Genomic DNA, 12,966 nt, shown 5'->3' with positions numbered 1-12,966 from the left:
TGTCCTTTCATTTGGTAAGGCTGAACACGTTCTCTATTATATAGACCAAATGACCAATACAGGTAGAAGTTTTTTTCCTCCCCTGAGAGGTCTATCCTTCAATAGATTTATGCTGATGATGATTAGAAATAGACAGTTTGTTTGTGATATTCCCTATGACCCCCATGGAAATGCCGCTGTGCAACAAAGAGAGTCTAGGGTTGTTGATGTGCAATCCAGCTCATAGCTGAACACATCTGTAAAATAAACTCAGTTTTGTTCCTGCAAATTCTCAAGGAGTCATCTAGCTTTAATGTGAGGAAGGTACATTTCTCCTCTTTCTGATGTATTAGGGAATGATTTCTTTCTCTTCCCCAAAACAGGGACATGAAATGCCTAAAACACTGCAAAAGCTAAAACCTCAGACACCGTGCAGGCTCCACAGAAAGCACTTTCAGTCCACTCTCTCCTGAGCTCGCCAGATGTAACCATCCCAGCATGCAGAATCCAAGTGCCAGTCAGCTGGTTGTCCTCGGCATGTGAATTGCCTGCATGGCAGTTTTAACACACTCATCTAAATTTTTCTCTCTGAGTTTTCCTTTCCATTTCTAAGACAGTTATTTCAATTCACAGCTCGAAATCCAGCAGATCCCTTTTAATCTTCTGAAGCTACACCCACGTACTCCCCACAAACTTAGTAATACTGATTTTATCTGTGCTTTTCTATTTCCTGACTCTACCACAGACTGCTTTATTTACTTGCATATTTAGAAACAACTCAGAATGTGTGGCTTTGTACTACTTGTAGCTGATTTTTATAATGATGACCCCAACTAATTTCCCATTATCAGCACACTCTGATGTCTCAGGGATATGACCAAGTTCCCAGTGCCCAGTGAATCCCATCATTTCATTTGAGCTGTGATAAGGGTTCCCATACATGCTGTGAGGCTGTTGCAAAAACGAGCTGACATGTAATAGCTTTAACCCCAGTGAAAGAGAGCAAAGCTGAACCTGTCTTGCCTTGTGTTTGCCAAGGAATGAGACTATGCCAGAGCGAGTTTCTACAGCTCAGCTGTTACTTAGCTCCTTTGTAGTTCAGTTGTGCATTTTGATCTCAGAGCTGATTTTATTTCAAAAGAAAAATGAACAGGGACTGGAACAGGAGAATTCTTCAGTCGAATCAGGAGGAGCACAAAGAGCCCATACAAACACTCTTATTTTCACTGGTATTCTGATCTATCACACTGCCCTGTCACAAACATCCCAAGAGTTTTATCTCCTCTCAAAACATATCCAGCCAGTTTCCAACCCTCTCCAAAAGATTTTCTACAGAAGCCCCTGACCTTGCAAGCTCACGCCTAAATCAGTGACTTCCTTAGGAATTCTACCAAGCCACCACCAGTGTCTGAAGAAAATAGGAAGAACTGATTTTCCCTGAAGTCACAATGCCCATGCATCCCCAGATTGTAGGAGCTGCCTTTTCAAAGTAGAGAAATAAGACTAATGAGAAATCACCTCAAGCATGAACTTTTTGCCCCACCATCTCCACAAACATAGCAAGACCTTTAGTCCTCTCCAGTAAAAGTCTGAGATGCTGCTAACGTACAGACTATTCCTGAGCTGATAGTTCTTGATACTGAGCTGCCCAATACTGCTTTCTCTGACATCCTCTGTAAATCAGGCACAAAGCATTTCTGGTTCTTCTGTTGCCATGGATCAGTCTGAAGATTACTCCTAATCATTATAGTATGCTTTTGTTTTGCCCCCTTTTTTTCTGAGCCTCTTTGTTTTTCACTGAAGACCAAGTCCCACTTCTCTTCTCATAGCCCTGGCTGCCACTTCAGTACCAGCCTATCGTTTCTCCATTGTTTGCATATCTGTGCATTAAACTGACCTACATCTCCTTCTAGGGAGTGGGTAGCAGATGGTGCTTAGGTGATATGGCATCTCAAGATGGTGCTTGAGTGGCTTGTGGGTCACAGAAGTGGGAAATGCTGGTTGCTACATAAGCAGCGTACAGCTGAGCTCCCTGGGGAGTGCTCTGCTTGCTTGTACCACAACTTTGGGCCAACGTGATCCAGCACAGTCACATGCAGAAAGCAGGTCAGGCAGGTTATCTTGGCTACAATATTTGCTTGGGAGCTGCTGGGATCAGGGGCAGCTACACTACTCACCTCTTTTAGCATCGCTGCCTTAATGGAAAAGTTGATCAATTCAACAGAGGAGCACCATGGTGGCTGGCACTGGAGCACTTGTCCTGTCAGGAGAGGTTGGATGTTCAGCCTGGAAAAGGGACAGCTTTGGAGGAGATTATCAAGAAGATAGAGACAGTCTTTATAGAAGTGTATAGCAGGAGGACAAGAGGTAATAGGCACAAGCTGGAACAAGGGAAGTTAAGGCTAGGTAGAAAGATTTTTCAGTGCCATGACAGTCAAGCCAGATAACAGGTTTCCCAGGGAGGTCATGCAGTCTCCATCCATGGAGGTTGTAAAGACCAATTTAAAGTCCTGAGAGACCTAGTCTGAGATTACAGCTGAGTTTCCTTCAAGCAAGAGCTTAAACTAAAGATGCCCTGTGGTTTCTTCCAGTCAGTGAGTCTATGATTAAGAATCAGTCTGTTTTTAACAAATCTTGCCCAAATCCCAGGCTGCAAAGGGCAGTCACAGCTGGGAGCTCACATTATGGAAATCCATCCCAGTCTTTGTGGTAGACACAGGAAAAATTCAACCAAGTTCGACCAATCCATTGTCAATACAGACAAATTTCACACAGCACAACTCCTCAAGTCATTGAGGGATTAAGACTTAAATTTGAAGGGTAGCAGCTGTGCAAGTATCCTTGCTTTCTTTTCTCTTTCTGAGGGCCCAAGTCTCTAATCTCTCGTGCTATCTCTGTCAGAGCAGGGAATAGCCAACATAGCAGGCTTATGCTGCCAGCCAGCAGGCAGCTTCCCCTGCGCCTATCAGAGACGGTCCCTGTCCAGTGCGCACTCAGTCCCTGCACTGTTTGCTCCTCCTGTGTCACTCTGTCCTTCCTGCCTCACTCTGTCTTCCTTTCTCTTTCCTCAGTGGCAGGACTACGGAACCTGTTGCTGGAGTGCCCTTGTCTGAGCTTTCTGCCTGGCTTTTTTCCTCTGCTCAGATCTTCTCTTTGCTGCGGTAAGTCTGATGAACAGCTTCCTTGCTGTCACTGCTTGGTGACATGGCACAAGGGCTTTAATGTAAGTACTTCCCTTTGGGAGCCTCAAGCTGCATTTTCTGGGAACAGCCCTAGGAAAGTCTGGGCACCATGTGACATCTGAGGAAAACTGGGAGGTATCCAAGGCTGCTAGTGAAGAGGAAGAAGCAAATTCTTGTCTCAAGAGTGATCAGAGAAATTTAAGATAACTTTGGTAGCGCTTGTGTTGAATTGAGATTGAGGGCCATAAGTGGTCTGCTACAGCAGTGGTCGAGGTTCAGGTGCCACATGAAAGGTGAAGCAGGAGGCTTCAGAAAGCCTCCAAGTCTGGTTCTGACCCTGCATGGAAAACTACCACGAAACCTCCAAACTTTTGTTCAGTTTTGTACTAGGAAATTGCACATAAATCATAAAGCTATTCAAATGCAGTGGGTAGCTGATACAGCTGGTTTTATCTCTGCTTTCTAAAGTAACACATAGGGCACTGTCTATCTAGACTGTGAAAAGGTACTTGTATTTTTCTGGAGGGTGATCAGAGCTACAGTAGCAGGGGCAATTCCAGAGTTTAATGTTTGCTGCTTTAAGGTGTCACTGCAGACCAATCTGGTGTTATATAAAGATAAAAAAATCAGATTTTATCAGCATGTGTTGGCTGCTGCAAATGTATGTAAAGCTTTGTTTTAGAGAAATGTGTGTGTATGTGCACTTTGAGCATAAAGTGCTAAATACCATCACCCATTTTAGAAGAGCTTAAAATAGCTCCTGGCTGCAGAGCAGGTGCCATGTGTCCTTCTGCTGAATATAGGGGGATGCAAAAACTAAATATAGACCAGTCTGTAAACCGTCTAGAAGTTAAAGCTGCAAGAAGGAAATCAGGAAGCAAATCCCATAAGAAGGAAGGGGAAGCACTGTTTATAAAAGATAAACAAAACTCTGTGACAGTTTTCAAGGCAGCGTGCAAGACAAGCTAAGAAGAAGATGTTTAATTTGTTTTTTGGTCATGCCAGGAGGGTGCCTGGGCAGCAGCACCAGCTCCCAGCAGTGCGAGAGGTGGGCTGGCACACCCCAGCACAGGAACAGTTTTCCCAGCAGCAGTGGGATGGCTATTGCAGCTCTGCTAAGTCAGTCATTGGCCCTTGCCTACTGACCTTTTACTTTGGAAATACTGGCTGTTTTCAAAGCCCAGTGAAGGAAAATTGTGCTGTAAAAGTGAAATATTGAGGGATATAATTGCAGACAAACTCAGCATGTAACCAGACTGATCTGAGGCATACACCTTTTGCTGTTGCCTCTGGATGCAGCAGTGGCTAGGCTGTGTGCTCAACTGTGCTGAAAGTTCCATTTCTGTCCTGAGTCTTCCCAAGTTCTTAACAGAGGAAGGAGAATGGAGAGGAATCTTTCTCACAGTGGGGAGGCAGCAGCACCCTCTGGCTCTTTGGGGGTGTTCCCCACTGAAGGAGAGGAGGACCACAGTGACTATTTGTAGGCAGTAACCACAAGTGTCAAGTTTCCATCCAAAACACCAGAGCCAAGAAAGGTGCTGATCTCACAGCTGTGGAACAGATCCAGGATTTGGGAATGCAGGAGAAAAAGAGTAAACAAGATGCAATGCTCAGACTCAGTCAGAGTATCCAGTCCTCCCCCTTTCCATAAAACAGGATAAGGCTGTGTTGGAAATTCAGCGCCTGAAAGCAACAGTAATGCTAGTAGGAGTTGCAAAACTGAAAAGGTGGCCAGTCTAAAACCGGCCTGAAAAACAGGCCAGTCTAAAACAGTCTGAAAAACCAAGGAATTCCTCTTCTGGACTCTGTCACCTAATTTTTAGGCATTACTGTGTTTAAGATAAAGTATAATGTAAACACTTTGGGTCTTGCTGAAATTGGCCCCAAAAGTCTTTTATGGCCTGATAAGGGAGAATTCCTTGTGTACATCAAGGTTAAGCAGGCTGGGGTACAAGGGAGAACTGGGGCCAACTGCAGTAAAAACTCCCAGCATCAAAGGCTGTAAGCAGGCAACTCCCAGATGCTGTGACTCCCTCAACATAAACTGCAGCACTGTGGAAGCTGTTGTGCAAAACAAGGTACAGAAGTCTTCAGAGGCATTGTTTGTGCTGGAAAGCACTTATCACACCTCTGGCTTAGTCTGAGGAAGAACAAAATAAAACATTAGGATATTTATTGTGTGTGTAAATACAACTGCTAGTATGACCCAGTGGGTGGGCACCTTTGGGTTAGAAGTTCATTGCTGTGTATTTCTGGGGTTCCTGCCTGCTCACCATTCTGGGCTGGTGGATGGAAACTCAGCAGTTGTGAATTGCCATGGTTTCAGACTAATTATAACTAATCCCTTTCTAGCCAGGAATGTATGTTAGGGAAGATTTCCTGCAAGGCCAGCTTGTAAGCATCTTGTGTCCTTGATTCTAATAATCCAGTTTCTCTTTCATTCACCCCTGTTTTTCTGTTGTTGCTGAGACACATCATGCACAGATCAATTGCTACAGTGTATTTAAAGCCTACAGTATTTGGAGACATGCTTTATGATTCACATAAGAGGAAACCTTTAGCCAGAGTGCTACCACATGAGTGATGAAGTTGGGAGGCAGCCAAGGGGGAGAGTCAGAGTACAGAGAAAACATCAGCTTGAGCCTTCTTACAAAGAGGGGGAGATACAAAAGTTAATATTTGGAAATGGAGCATTTTGCAGTCCTGCTCTCCCCTCTCTGATGAACATATAACAAAAATAGCTGTTTTGAACTGGGATATACTTTCTGAGTTTTATTCTGCCTAAACAAGAGCTGGTAGTCCTGGGTTTTCTAGCTGATTGATTGCCAACTGCCAATTAGCTCAAATTAATGATTGCAACAGTAAACACTAGCCTGAACATGTCAGAGATAAACACATATTTTGTGGAGTGTCTAGCTTAGCCTTTACAATACTCTTACTGACCTTGAATTAGTTGGCAGTCAATTAACTCTTGTTTAAAAAGATCACAAACAGGAGGCTAACATTTGTGCTGTCTGGAATTATTTACTTAAATTGCACATATAGGGTCTAATTTTTCAGTGTCAGTTAAACTCGATATGACATCAAATCAGATCGCTATAATTCTACAATCATTTTGCACTGATATAGTGACTGTGGCACAAGGAGTGAGGAAAGAATGGCATGCAATTGTCTCACAGGTCCGTGAGACCAGATCCAGATGTACTCCTGAGCCATTTCTGCTGGCAAGTTGTATCTATGGGTGGACTGCAGGGGCTTGGATTTCTAGCTAACAGTTTTCAAGCACTTTCTGAGCCCACTCAAAGCTTTCAATTATTTGCTTGAGAGATGATAACTCATTTTACTATCTTATCTGCAAGCCTGGTCATATAGCTAGAAAATCAAATCTTCAAAAATGTTGCCTTAGTGATGGCCATCACTGCACTTCCAAACATCACTTTGACTGGGGAGAATTTAAGAACACTGAGTCATTTATTACAGTAAATGATATCTCTCTTATCATATAATGTCTTTGGTCATGTTATTTACAGTTTTGAAAGCTGTAGAAATTTAGACACTATAGAAAACATATGTTGTAGCCTGTTTGAACACAGAACAAAATGATTCCCAGTCAGCTTCATGTTTTCAAAATCTTTTAAAAAATAAGAAAGCAATCACTTCACATGCTGGAAAGAGCCAACCAAGTAAGCTTCTCCCCCTCTTCCCCATTGGCACCATTATAAATTATATTATTAAGGAGAGGAACAAAAATCAGTCTGGAAAAGAGAGAGAAGGACTCACAGCTGGAAAGAGGACAGAGTCTGCAGTCAAGCAGTAGTGGGGGATAGTTGCAGATCAAGGTCCAGCTGTGCACCCCACACCTCTGCATTACTTCATGAGGGCAACAGAGAGGCGCCAGCAGCCTCTCCTTCTAAGAAGGAAGGGGCCTTCACTACTCTAAGTTTTCCTGGTGCCCAGGATGCTCTTGCTGACAACTTCATTACCAGGTCCTGAGTAAGCCAGAGCAGGAACACAGCTATGTTGGGGGCTCTGTATTTGCCTGGCTGAGTGCAGCTGCTCAAAAACCTGAGAAAACAAAAGCTTCCCTTTGCAAACTGGGAATAAATTAGCTGAAATTCATCCCACAAAACACCATGGATTATCAAACTATGTTATGTGTGATTTGGTTTATTTCATTGTGGTTTATTCTGCAGTTTGTACTTTGTCAAAGAAGCTGTCAGCAGCATGCAGCAAGTACAAGAGAAGGGTGGTTTATAGCTGTTAATCTTATTCTTTGCTGTTACTGTGATGGTACCCAACCACGTCTTGTAGATTAAGCACCATGCTGGGCTTTCCAAGGGCACAGTGCAATTTGCAGTTGCACTGAAAAAATAAATACTAAAATATTAAAAATATTAAAATATTTTCTGCAATTATTGACTTAAGATGTGTCAACAGGAGAGAAACAGGAAATGAAACTAATGCAGCTCTGAAGTGAAGCTGCCCATATCGGAACCAGTGTTGCAAGTAAACAGATCAAGAAAAGTAAACATATGGCAAATATTTTATTCAAGGAGGAAAATGGTATAAGTGACTGGGGTGTCATTTCATGTGTCATTGCTGGCAGTGGGAATAAGAGGTTTTCATTTTTAAGTGTTAGATTTGGGTAGGCTTTTCTCTTGGAAGGCAAATCACCTTGGTTATTTATCTAAGTGTGACATATTTGTCAAGCCAGAACCAATGGATAAGCTGCCATCCCAAATTTCACACAAAATCACTCACATGCTGGCCAAGCTTTGGGAACAGCTTGATGGCTAATTCTTTATATGGCTGGTTCTATGCCTTTAAATTAACCCTCCATTTGTTTTTCTGTCAGGTGCTGCACCAAGCATGGAGAATGACCAGTCTTCCACCTCACCTGGGCAGGACATCCAGGGGCAGAGTGGGGACAAACCTGCCCCTGGCCTGCCATCCCATGCTCCAGTCCCCGTGGAGCAGCCAAGCAGCTGGCCCGAAGCAGCCGTGTGTGACATCTCAGAGGAGCTGAGCCGGCAGCTGGAGGACATCATCAAAACCTACGGGTCTGCAACAAGCCTGATGGAGAAGGAAAGCACTGCTGCAGGAACAGACAGGCCTGAGAAGGGAGAGCCAGGCAGCTTGGAGGATGCAGAGTATGAAGATGGAAATGAAGAGAGTGAGAAAGAGAAGCTGGCTCCTGGAGATGCTTCCAAAGCAAAGGAGCCCAGCGTCAACAAGGAGCAGAAGTTGGAGAAGAAAATCCTGAAGGGACTAGGTAAGGATTTACATACTCCCACAGCCCTTCTGCAAACACAAGTGAGAACTCCCTGGTACTTGCTCTTTACCATGTTAAGTTTCTGGTATGGATGATAGGGACCTCCATCTACCACTGAAAATTATAGTAACCATTACAGTTTTTGTGTAACTGATAATTATTTTTGGCACTACCCAATATGTAGGCTATATTAGATATGAGTTCTTTAAAAAAAAAAAAAAAAGAGTTGTATCACACAACACTGATGTACTACTGGGCCACCCACACTGGTTAGCCAAAGCTGTCAGTCCAATGACACACTGGACAAAGTCACTTGGATGAAGGAAAATGTAGTCTTTCATCTGTACCTTAGTGAATGTTTTCTTCTCCTGTCTGCTCAGATATGACTACTCACTGGTCACAACAGTAATAATGGTGCTGCTGTGTGGCATGAGGATCTGCAGAAGAAAATTACTGTCATGCCCAGGTTATTGTTCATTCAGAAACCCCCTGGACTAATTATATAATATATATGAAATCAGCCAATACATTTGTTCTCTAACACCTCAGCCCTGGCAGGGCTGTCAGCTGAGCTAGAAAGAGGTCTTAGCAAATTTTTGTATACACGTACTTTCTACTGGGCAGCCACTAGAGAGCAATGTAGTTACATTCTAATCTAATATAGATGTAAATTATTTCCCTTCCTACATTTAACTGCAGCCAATCTTCAAGCCTCTCCTTTGCATGAGAGCCCAAACCCAAACACAGACTGAGCCTGTAAAGGAATCACCACAGACATTCTTACAGACAAGGGACTAAGCATAGGACATGGCATGGATTTTTTTCCTCAGAAATTCTTTGAATGTCCAGAAGAAAATTCTCAGTTTCTACTGCCTTGGCTTTGGTGCTGTTACTGGTAGCTCAGCAAGCTCAGTGAAAACCCTACCAACACACAGTACTCCATCTGCCCTTGTGACAGTTCACCCCAGGATTTGATTTTAGCTCACTTCCACTTATTTATGCTGATGCTGTAGAGAGAATTTAGTGTGAAATAAAGGATTTTCTCCAGAGACAGTACTCCTGGTCTGCACTAGAACTGAGAACCTAGAAAATGTCCACCCCAAAGCAGAAAGCAGATTTTGTCTAACAGTCTCAGGAAGGAGGAGCATTTGGAAAAGCATGTCCAAGCCCCTGGGACCACAGGCAACCTTTTCTCCAGGGATGTCAGGGACACTTTGTATTCAATGAACAAGCAGTGTTCAAGCTCCAGATCATACCTGGGGCTGAAATGAAAACCAAGAGGTGTCAGAGGAGAAGCAATACCTGAATGGCTGTGCAGTGATTTGGCTTTGCACACCCAGGGAGTTATTAGACTCCCTCTGGAATACAAGCTTTCTCCAGCAAGTCAGGGAACTGATTTACACCAACATCACGAAGCCCAGACCTGGCTGGCAGCACCTACCACCCTCTGATTGTTTACTTCCACACCATGGTCTCTATATCTGACTTAGTGTTCTTGATGTCTTGTGTGGGTTGATCAGCAAAGGAGCTGAATACACCAGACTTGATCCACTTTCACTTGCAAAGAGAGCTGTTCCTGAGCCTTTGGGGTCCAGGTCCTTTCTGTCCTATGTCAGTCAAATGTGCCATGTGTCTGACCTAATCATCTTGCAAAGACATTGAATGAAAATCAGATCACACAGAACAAAAGAATCTCACAGACAATGTTTTGGTTAGAAAAAAGCCCATTACTGAGGTCTGAAATGGAGGAAAGTCCTAGCACGTTGTTCTTATGGGGCAAAGAAAAACTCCGAAATTTACAGCAAAAATTATTCCTTTCCTTCCAAAATGCCTCATTTCAGCCTGTGTTTTTACAGACCCATGCATCAAACAACTAATTTCATAACAGTACATCAACTACAAACTACCTCTAGCATCAAATATCTGCTTCCTCTCTTTCTAAGGAAAAGAAGCCACCCTACTGATGCAAAGTTTGAATAAGCTGAATACTCCAGAAGAGAAGCTCGACCTGTTGTTTAAGAAGTATGCTGAGCTGGTGAGTACAGTGTTGGCTCTTTTCTGTACAAACTGCCTACACAAGAATGTATAAAAAATACATGATATGCAGCATGGTCAAACCTCACATACCAGTAGTGTCTGTCCTGGTAAGTGAATCCCAATACAGTTGTCATGGTCAGATAATTATGGGTAAAAATAAAAGACAAAAAATGAAAAGTGACAAAAACAAGATTTGGGACAGAAAGCTGATGAGGCAGAATATTTGTACTTAAAGGCAAATCTACCAAAGTGACCCACACGGGAGACTGGTGTCTAGGCTCCTGCCTTCACATCCTGCAAGGAGTTTTGCATGTTTCTGTTACAGGTATTGCTTTAAATTATGCATTGGTGATTTAATCAAAATGAAAATAATACAGGATTTAGTATAAAGCTTCCTGTATTAGGAAGCAGATAGTAGACAACTGAGACTAATTGTAAGAGAAGCCACAGCACAATGAAATGAAGAGTCAAAGCCCCTGCCACCATAATGTCACTCCTGTAACAATGCCACCTACCTGACTGTTCTTTCCACACTTAAGATGGGTTATTTTCAGATGAAGAGATATTTTCCTTTGTAGTCAAAGGACTGTATGACCATAAGCTGTGGAGATCTTACAAATGACAAGGCTGCAGCATTTTATGCTTTGTGAAGTGCTGAAAAATGTGTGAAGCAGAACATTGATTTTTTAATTGGTTTTATGCACAGATGTGTCCACATATCATAATGTGAAGTGAAATTTAGCTTTCCATTTTTCATGTAAAATCCTCTGATTTCATAAATTGGGTTCAGGCTGTTCATAGTTTATCTCATGCTTAAAGGGGCTTCATCCTCATGGATTAATTGAAATAGGTCCAGTACTTTCCTCTACAAAGTACTCTGCACTGCATTCAAATGGCATTGCAGCACTGTGTAAAACAGAGGGTGGATTGCCAGTAGCCCATGCAGGAGAAAGGTGCTAAAACAAAAGTCCTGAACACTTGTTTCTGACACACTGTGCAATGTCACTGAAATAAATAATTCCTTAAATACAACAAAAACCTTGTTGGAGACAGCCTTACCCTGCTCACTCGAAGTGGCTGAGGGGCATGTGGTGATTAATGGCTTGTCAGCAGTTGGCTGTAGCTGTGACCGCTCTCCACGCTCCCTCGTGTCAATCCCCATCACACACTTTGGATCATGTCTTGATTTGCTGAGCTGTTTTCCAGCCAGATCAGCTCCTGGTCTGGTGAGCCGTGTGGTGACACAAACACTTGTGGCAGCACAGCTCAGGGGATGGTGTAGCCATTTGATGGAGCTGGGTGCTTGGCAGTGCTTGCCCCTCTTCAAGTAGTGTTGGGGCTGGCTATAGCTGAAGAGGTCACCCAGCAGTGTTATGTCCCTGCCAGCCCATGCCCTGGCACAGTCTGTAGAACTGTGGGTACACTGCAGGCGGGAGCACAGGCTGATGAAGGTAGAAAGGTAGAAGCCACGCCAGGGGGGATGGGTCTCAGGATCTTTTGCTGGTCACCGTGACGCCGAGAAACTTAAAAGTCTCTTTTCCCAGCCCGAGAGCTTGAAGAATGAGTCAGAGCTCTTCATGTCTTGGTCTCGAGGTTGTTTATTGCATCTTATCTATAAAAATTTTTCTCCTGCCCTCCCTGAGGTCCATCCAGCAGGACAGTTGAGGCACACTGCCTGCCCCTGGGTCGGTGTTATGTCTTTATGCTAAAAACTACGTATACAATGTTTAGAATTACTTTCCAATACTATCACCTATGTTAGACAGTGAGCTTCTACTTCTACTCTAAACCAATCTAAAAGTGCTAACATCACAGCAGAAGACGGAGGCCAAGAAGAAGGAGAAAGGCTGGACATGCCCAGATCCCTCCATCTTGCCTCCTGAACCCCCATTCCAAAATCTAGTTTTTCACCCCATGATAACTTCACTATTATTCTACCTAAACTGTTGTGGCTTGCTGATCTTCATATAAGGTTGGTAATTTGCTCCACAGGTCATAATCAAAACCACAGGTGTTTTGGGCTCCATGCCAGGGCTTCTGAGCCCCCTGGCAGGGGTCTTGGCCATTCTGGACAGCCAGAGGGATGTCCTGGGTTCCCACAGATGGGGAAGCAGGACAGGCATTTGGGCAAAAGCTCTGCCACACTACTCACCAACAGAGAACATCTCATTCACTAAATTCGGTGTGTTGGGTTAGCAAAGCAGACTGTGGTTTACAACAGCTTTAGCTTACAAACAACTGTCACAGGATTGTTTATAACTGGATTATTTTCAGAGGTCCTGCGAGTCTCACAAGTGCTAGGTGCAAGAACAATGTGCTAAAAAATAAATACAAGCTCTGACATTGTCTGCAGTTGGGATCAAGATAAAACTTTTCTTTCCTAAATTAACTATTTCTCTATGACAGCTTTCAAAAGTAAAAATTGCTTCTATTTGCAGTTAATTTTAGCTTCTACTTCATTAATTATTCATACAAATTTATCATTGGGGACCATTT

General features: G+C 43.3%; 1 protein-coding gene across 1 annotated transcript in view; it reads left to right on the top strand.

Moving 5' to 3' along the window:
- Positions 1–3,038: 3,038 nt before the first annotated feature.
- The window catches only part of TXLNB (taxilin beta), a 33,556-nt gene continuing 23,628 nt past the window's right edge, over positions 3,039–12,966 (top strand). The window contains exons 1-3 of the mRNA XM_005420095.2: positions 3,039–3,140; positions 8,017–8,433; positions 10,377–10,468. Coding sequence (XP_005420152.1) covers positions 8,031–8,433; positions 10,377–10,468 — 495 coding nt within the window. The 5' untranslated portion in view covers positions 3,039–3,140; positions 8,017–8,030. The remainder of the gene's footprint in view (positions 3,141–8,016; positions 8,434–10,376; positions 10,469–12,966) is intronic.

This window comes from Geospiza fortis, unplaced genomic scaffold (assembly GCF_000277835.1).
Source record: "Geospiza fortis unplaced genomic scaffold, GeoFor_1.0 scaffold162, whole genome shotgun sequence".
Classification (NCBI taxonomy): Eukaryota; Metazoa; Chordata; class Aves; order Passeriformes; family Thraupidae; genus Geospiza; species Geospiza fortis.
Note: the sequence above shows the minus strand (reverse complement) of the source record. Positions and strands in the feature narration are given on the sequence as shown.